This window comes from Tupaia chinensis, unplaced genomic scaffold (assembly GCF_000334495.1).
Source record: "Tupaia chinensis unplaced genomic scaffold, TupChi_1.0 Scaffold000238_1, whole genome shotgun sequence".
Taxonomy (NCBI): Eukaryota; Metazoa; Chordata; class Mammalia; order Scandentia; family Tupaiidae; genus Tupaia; species Tupaia belangeri.
This window is the reverse complement of record NW_006159716.1, coordinates 1,969,049-1,977,069: the sequence shown is the minus strand read 5'-3', so window position 1 is coordinate 1,977,069 and position 8,021 is coordinate 1,969,049. Positions and strand designations below refer to the sequence as shown.

Genomic DNA, 8,021 nt, shown 5'->3' with positions numbered 1-8,021 from the left:
AGACCCCTCTGAGGGGACCTGCTCCCTTACTTGCTGCAGATTGCTGTGTGACAACCCCGGTGAGGACAAGGACGTCTTAGAGAGGAGGAGGCCAGGGTCTTTGCTGCCAACACGCCTCAGAATCCGGGGGGTGCGGTTATCACTGGCTCTGCACCCCCACATGCCCCTTTCCAGCCACTTTCAACCGGTCTTTGCTCCGCGCCCCGTAAGCGTGGGTGCTCTCAGTGCTGATTTGGTCCTTGGGACCCCCCGCCCTCAGGAGGCCCCTGATTCCAAGAGAGAATGCATAGCAGTCTGCAGGAGCCTCAGAGCCGCCGGCCAAGGTACAGTGGTCGCAGGAGCCGTGGAGGGGAGAGTAACTGTGCTCCCCCCCAACCCCTGCACATTCTCCACACCGCGCTGTGCTCTCGGTCACTTAGACCCTTCAGTCCCTGCCTGTCCCGCTGCATGGGAGGAGCCAGGAAGCCCATGCCAGGGTAAGAACGGACACACGCAGGCTGAGCCGGGACCCTCCACGATTCCGAAGACCCTGGTGAGCCTGGAGTCCTGGGGTGGGGACTGTGACTTCTCCAGGGCTGCCAGGGGCACAGCCCCTCAGAACATGGCACTCTGCCGCCTCTGCTGCGAGATCCAGCTGCTGGGGTTCACGTCCATCTGCAGCATCTTCATCACCCACTTGTCACGACGGGCACCCTCGACGAACTCGTTCAGAGAGAGCTGGCCTGCGCGGGGGAGGAGAGGGTCACACGGGAGAAGGCGGGACCTGGGGTCAGGGCAGGAGACACCCACGCTCCTCGAATGCGTCTGCACTGTCTACACACACCAGGCTGCAGACTCAGTCCCAAGCTGTGGCTTGCCCATTCCGAGCTTCCTGGAGCCTTGAAGAGCCTGTCTTTGCAGGTGAATTGAAGTTTGACTCTTGCCCCTTGGAGTAGAGCTGAGGGCTCCCGGCGGGCTCTTCTGTGCCCACCGCATGGTCCTGGGCTCGGATGCCGAGCCACAGGGAGTAGAGCCAGGCAGCTCCTGTGGAGACCCGCCCTGTGCCTGCCTCTTAAACACGTGTTACCCCCATTTTCCAGGGGAGGAAATCGAGCCCAGGCTGAGACGTTCCATGTACCGTGCCAGCTCGCCTGACCCCACAATTCTTACCCTCTGCCCTGCTGCCCTGGCCCCACCTGCAAGTCCTGCGGGAGTCCGACTCACCCCGCCGACACGGCATGCCCATAATGCCGGTGGCTTTCCCGCCGTCCCCCATGGCCATCTCACAGACGGGAGGGATAGGGCCTTGCTGGAGGAGACAGGGCCAGCAAGTGGGGGTGCTGTGAAGTGGCAGCCCTCCCTGACCATCTCTGTCCCTCTTACCGTCTCCGTTCTCATCCACCAGGAGGAAGATCCTGTCCACCACCTCCTCGGGCGTGAGCATCTGGCCCGGCTGGTCTGCCTCCACTTCCACCCGGCAGGCTTTCTTCAGGCTGTAAATCGCCTGCCGGAGAAGACGCAGCGGTGCCGACAGGTCACCCACAAGCTCCACCTGCCCCGGTGACCCACGTCCCTCGGCCTCCCTCCCCAGGCTGAGCAGCTTAGGACCACACGGTCCAGGCCCAGATAAAGCCCGTCCTGCCCCAGGGTTGTACGCCGTCTCGTTGGCCTCCTTCCAACTGAGGAGTCTTGGCCTCACTTGGTGCCCCCACCCCAACCGTCCGGCATTTCCACTGTGAGTGCAGAGCTGAAGCCTGGAGTCTCTCATGAGGGGCGTTCAAGCACTGTGACCACCTCAACCCCATTCTTTAGGAGAGGAAGCGGATTCTAGAAGAGAAGAGAGCTGCGTATATGTCTGTCTGCGTGTCCAAATGATTAAACAGAACGAGAGCCAGCGTTTGGAGGATCCAGGCTTCTCCTTGGCCTTCTCCCCTCTCCCAGTGCAGCCACGTTGAGCAAAGCAACGTGTAAAGGTGGAGAGACAGGCAGAAGCAAGGGCTCTCAGCTCCCACTCGGTGCTCTCTGAGGACAGAGGCTGTGGCTCGCTGGTCTCCGGGGCCTCACTGCCCGCCCAGCCTGGCACAAAGCAGGCCTCAGGTGCTCAAGGAGCCCCAGTGGGTAAACCCAGATCCAGCACTGCCTGGGCACGGGGACCTGGGCAGACCACAGAACGCAGGAGAAATGTCCTTCTCTGGAAAATGGTGTCGTTCTGGGGATTAACAGGCTGGCAGGGGTAACACATCTGAGTCTGGGATACACTAGGTACTTTTTTTTTTTTTTCAATATTCTTGCTATCAATTTTTTTAACCTGTTAAAAACAAACAAACAAACAAACAAACAAACACCTTTGTGTCTTTTTGATGTTTTTTCCTTGAGCACTTTTGTTTTCTACTGGATGGTCAGAAAAATCATGACGTATTTTTTTTTCAGTGCAAAAATGCATCATGACTTCTCTGACGACTCAATATTTTATTAACTTCTGCTGTTTATTTCCTTTATTCTACTATCTTTGGGTTTAATCTACCCTTTTTTTGGTCAGAGGGCTCATGCTCACTGGAGAGAGAGGGTGAGAGGGGAAGTGAGAAAGCTCCCCCTGTGGGGATCAGTCATCCCGTAATTCCTTCTCCTCCATTTCCCCTTCCTTTTGGGATTTTGGGCACTCATGCACATGCACCCAGCATGTGTTTTAAGCTACCAAGTCCAGGACTCCATCCGCTCAGTTGGCCATGTGGGATCCAGCTGCTTTAGCCACCAGGCCATTGGCTGGCCCTACTCTTTTTTTTTCTTTTTTTTAAAAATTTCTTGAGATGGTCTTTTAGATTATAATTCTCAGCCTTTCTATTTTTAAATCTAACCTTCCTTATCCCTGGTGTCACCTCCACAATGTACAGCATAGTAAGATATGCTGAGAGAGAGAAGACCACATTCACACAGCTCTCATTACAGTAGAATGTTGTCCATCTTATTATCGGTATTGCTGGTCTCTCACTGTCCCTAATTTATAACTGAAATGTCATCACAGTATGTATCTACAGGAAAAAACGTAGTATGTGTGAGGTTCAGTTCAGCATAACTGAGCATTTAGGGATCCACGGCGGGTCTGCAAAAGTACCCCCACAGGGATTACTGTATACACATTTTAAGGCTAGACATTTCTCCGCAAGCTCAGTTTCCACTTCATTCTTCAAGTTTGGGTATGATATGCTTGCATTATTGTTCAGTTCAAAAGCTTCTGTGTGCTGGGGGGTTCTGATTTTTTTGATTGATGGAGTGTTGAAAGTACATTACCTAGGGAACCAGCAGTTAGTGTAATGGCTATGTCGCTGGACTCCCACGTAGTCGACCGCGGTTCACGTCCCGGACCTGGTGGCTTAAAACTCACGCCGGGCATGTGTGCGTGTGTGTCCAAGATTCCGAGAGGAGAAGGGATTGCGGCGTGACCATCCCCCCTGGGGGGTGATTTTTCGCTTTCTGTCTCTCTGTCTAGCGAGCGTTTGTGCCCTATAGCGAAAACCTCTCTCAAAATAAATAAATAAATAAATAAATAAGTACATTACCTTATTTCCAAATGGGGAACAGGGGGCTCCCTACTGGGGGTTCCTAGCTGTCTTTTGTAATTGGTCTGGCTTGATGCCGCTGTGGTCACAAAACACGCTCCAGGCTCAGCCCTGTGGTGTCGAGGTTGGGCGCTGCACCAGGGTTCAGATCCCAACTCTGTTGGCTTCATGCTGGGCTCACGTGTGCCCAGGATCCTGACAGGACAGACTTAGAGGGAAGAAGCTTACACCATGACTGGGCCCCGTGGAAGGGCACTCCCTCCCTCTCACACATATGTGTGCATGGGCTATCATGGATAAAAAGAAAAAGAAAAAAGGCAGAAGAAAATACACTCCAAATGGTTTCCATGCTTCTTCCTCTTCCCTAAGCCTAGCTGGCCGCCTGCAGCCACGCTCCGAGCCCCAGCGGTGCTCGGGCACCTGGGCTGCCAGCCCCGGGCAGACACTGACCTCCACGATTTCCAGGAGCTCTGTGCGGTTGATGCAGCCGTTGCCGTCCTTGTCGTAGATCTTGAAAGTCCACTTCAGCTTGTGCTCCAGGGTGCCCCTCAGCACGAGGTTCAGGGCTGCCACGTACTCCAGGAAGTCGATGGTGTTGTCCTGCATGGGGTGTGGAGGCTGCTGTGGTCCCTCTCAGCCACGTGTGAACCCCAGTCAGGGCCCTCCACCCACACTAACCCAGGGCTCTCCCGCTTCCTTGCAGTCCAGGTGGCCGCTGCACTGTGGCTCGGGCTGTTCTCCACCAGGGATCGTTCCCCATTCTCTAGGGTCCTCCATACCTACCTGTCCTCTAAGACGCAGTTCCAGGGGCCTGTCCTCCAGGAAGCCCTCCTCTTTGGACCCCTGGAACCACAGAGTCCTCTCCCTTCCCTCCTAATGTCCACGGCACCTACTGCCTGTTCTGCACAGCCTGGGGCTTACCCCGCCATCATCACTGCCACGTAACATCTCACTCTCAGCTACAGCACACGCTCCTGGAGAAAGGGAGGGTTTACATCGCTGCCTCTCCTTTATGCGAAGTATAGTGCCACTTATGCTTGGAGCTGGGGTCCCATCGACATTTAAAAAAATAATTATTTGATTTAACTTTATTTACTATTATTATTTTCCAGTTTGATCAGAGAGAGACAGAGAAAGAGAGAGGGAAAGTGAGAAAGCAAGCCGCCAGGTCTGAGACTCGAACCACGTTTGCCCATGTGGGAGTCCAGCACCTTTAATCACCATGTCACCTGCCGGCCCCCACACAGACATTTTGGAATCAACGAGTAAATGACTGACTTGATCTGAATTGGGACTAAGGTAGATTTTTTAGGGTTTTGCCATGGGATGCATGCACTTGCCAGAGAGACGGAGAGAAATCACCCCCAGGGGGGATGGCCATGCCACAATCCCCTCTTCTCCATTCTCCTCTCAGGATTTGGGCACATGCACATGTGCTTGCCATGATTTTCAAGCCTCCACATCTGGGACTTGAACCGCAGTCTGCCGTATGGGAGTTTGGCACCTTAGCCAGTACACCACACGCTAGCCCCAGGACTAAGGTAGTTCTGAAAGTCAGAGACCTGGAGCTCAGGAATCAGTGCTCACATGAAGTGCCCTAATCCATCCTGTGTGAGGGGAGGCAGAGAGACAAGGGTCCCTGCCCCACACCCCTTTAGCCTGAGGTGGACAGCGCACTGACGGACGGGCCTGGGGCCCCACCTCTATCCAGGAAGGGTCGGAGAGACAGGCTCGGGTGCTAGTTGGGCAGAGGAAGAGGAAGGGGCACTGTCCACGTGTAGGTGACTGCCAAGGAAAACTGGACCTTCCCATAACAGAAATGGGGCGGCAATGATCACGCCAAAAACAAGGAGGAGGACGTTCTTGGTTTTCTACTCCAAGTGTGTTTGGAGAAAGGCCGGTGGTGCTGGTGGCTGCGGTGGGATGTTGGGCCAGGGTCACTTACAGGAGCTTACTAACGCCAGAGTTAAGACCTCCACTCTCCAAATAAAAAATCAGAGCCATTGACTTCCGCAGGAGTGTCTGTCATTTACACGACTCTAGCCAGAAATGACACCATGGCCCAGAGCATCCCTGTCCTACTGGGTGAGGCCACTCAGGAGCCCTGGCCCCAGACCAGGGGTACCCAGGTGAGCACAGTTTGAGCAACAGGAGAAAATGGCAGAAAGTGGGGGGAAGTAGCAAAAAGCCTAAAGAAAAGCCAAGAAGAAAATAAAATTAGCCTACCTCAATACCTGTAGTATTTTAGCCAACATCTTTTATATATTTCCTATAGCTCCGTGGTCCCTATACCCTCTTCCCCCAGCATGTATTACCTATTTGAGATCAGACTATATCTTTAAACAGTATTTAAAATCTCAACATTTAGGTTTTTTTTCTGGGGGGGGGAATTTGGCAACCCCTCTCATTGAACATATTTTTAATATTTTAATTATGCAATGAACATCTTTGTGCATGAATATTTGTTCTCACTTTAAAAAAATATATTTAACTATTTATTTATTCATTCAATTGTTTTAATTTGACCAGAAAGTGACAGAGAGAGAGAAAGTGAGAAAGGAAGCCATCAGGTCCGGGACTCGAACCGCGGTTAGCCATGTGGAGTATCCAGCACCTTAACCTTCACAACACTTGCTGGTCCCATTCTCACATTTCTGATCATGTCTTTAGGGTACATTCTTAGCAATGGTTGTTCCTTAAACCTCAATTTTGTTCAGTAGTTATTTATTAAATGTACTACAAATCAATCTTGTGGGGTTTTTCCTTTATTTTTTTTTAAGAGGGATTTTTACTATAGGGTATATGCGTTTGCTGGAGAGACAGAGACATAGAAAGCGAGAACTCACCCCCCACCCCCCAGGTGTGATGGCCACGCTGCAATCCCTTCTCCATTCTCCTCTCAGGATTTTGGGCACACACACACATGACTGGCGTGATTTTTAAGCTGTCGGGTCCTGGAATTGAACCGTGGTCAACTATGTGGGAGTCCAGGGACATAACCATTATGCCATCTGCTGGTCCCAATCTTGTGTTTCCTTTTAAGTGAGAACTAAATATGAACATGCTATCCCCATTTTTGCAGATAAGGAACCTAAGACTCTGATGCCAAGGCTACCAGCAAGTGGCCAAACCTTTCAGGCTACGCACTCCTTCAGCTCAATGGAAGAACTTGCATTCTCCATTCAAGGTCTATTTCTGTTAGCAGATGGACCTGCGTCTAGGAGTAACAAGTGAGAAAACAAAAAAAAGCCATTGGCAAATCCCTACCCTCCAGATTCTCCCCCGTTCTTTGTCCAGAACCTTCTGTTCACAAGACATCTTCTCTCAGCAGGACTCCGTGTCCACCGTGAGCCCGCTTTGCAGGACGTACCGTCTAGGGTAGTCCCTCTCTAGCAGGTGATCACCTGTGACAGTCCTGCAAACCCCAGGACCATTTCTGGGAAGCTTCCCGCTGGGAGTAACCTCATCTGCTGTGCACGGGCCCTTGTCAGCTCCGATTACCCACAGGGAGTGATGGAAATGCCTCTGTCTACCCGGAAACAGGATGGGCGTGTCCCTTGCTCGGTAAGATTATCTGCCCCATTTCTCCTTGGTTTGGAAGCCTATGTGCACCGGCTCTGACCACAGTGCATTTATGTAAGTATCCCAGATGACATTTAATCTTATCTCAGGGCATCATGGGATAACCGCCAGAGAAGAGTGTCCCGAGGGAGAATGGGGCTGCCCAGAGGGGTTTGTCAGCGCCAGTGCTGGGCTGAGCGGCCGAGGTACCACGAGGTGCAGGCATTTAAGAGACTATGGTATCTGAAACCCACAATGTCTTCCTAGAAAAAGGATCTCTAATTTCACTAATAAGACTTGAAGGAGGTCGAGAAATCTCCCAGACAGTGGGCTGCTTACATAAATAGAACAGTCGGACAAGCTGTGAGAAGCCCTGATAAACTGCGTAAGGTGATCTATCGCAGAAAGTAAGTTCATCATCCCTTTCCAAATCCTTGTTACAGAAAAAAAACAGTCCCCTTGGGACCAGCAGTTGGCTTAATGGCTATGTTGCTGGACTCCCATGTGGTCGATCGCAGTTCCAGTCCCAAACCCGGTGGCTTAAACTCACGCTGGGCACATGTGCATGCGTGCTCAAGATCCCGAGAGGAGAATGGAGGAGAAGGGATTGCAGCATGGCCATCCCCCCTGGGGAGTGATTTCTCTCTTTCTGTCTCTCTGTCTCTCCCTGTCTTTTTGGTGAGCGCACCATCTTATAGCAAAAAATCTCTCCATAAAGAAGAGAGAGAGAGAGAGAGAGAAAACAGTCCTCTAGAAGTGGGGGCTGTGACATGGCAAATAAAGAAAATGAACTGGCTTGTGCAGGCCACCTGCCCGAAAAGTTACACCATGATAGTCGAACATATTTAGTTAACTCAAGTGATTCTGGTTCTTCACAGAAAGTCCATCCTCAAAATATAGTGAGCTTTAATCTGGAGTTTTTCA

General features: G+C 51.8%; 1 protein-coding gene and 1 pseudogene across 1 annotated transcript in view; one reads left to right on the top strand and one right to left on the bottom strand.

Moving 5' to 3' along the window:
- Window positions 1-594: 594 nt before the first annotated feature.
- Window positions 595-8,021, bottom strand: part of GUCA1B (guanylate cyclase activator 1B) — a 13,202-nt gene continuing 5,775 nt past the window's right edge. Inside the window, exons 2-4 of the mRNA XM_006148568.1 lie at window positions 3,987-4,136; window positions 1,363-1,483; window positions 595-722 (exon numbers count right to left, since the gene is read on the bottom strand). Coding sequence (XP_006148630.1) covers window positions 595-722; window positions 1,363-1,483; window positions 3,987-4,136 — 399 coding nt within the window. The remainder of the gene's footprint in view (window positions 723-1,362; window positions 1,484-3,986; window positions 4,137-8,021) is intronic.
- Window positions 5,594-8,021, top strand: part of LOC102497235 (KATNB1-like protein 1 pseudogene) — a 2,902-nt pseudogene continuing 474 nt past the window's right edge.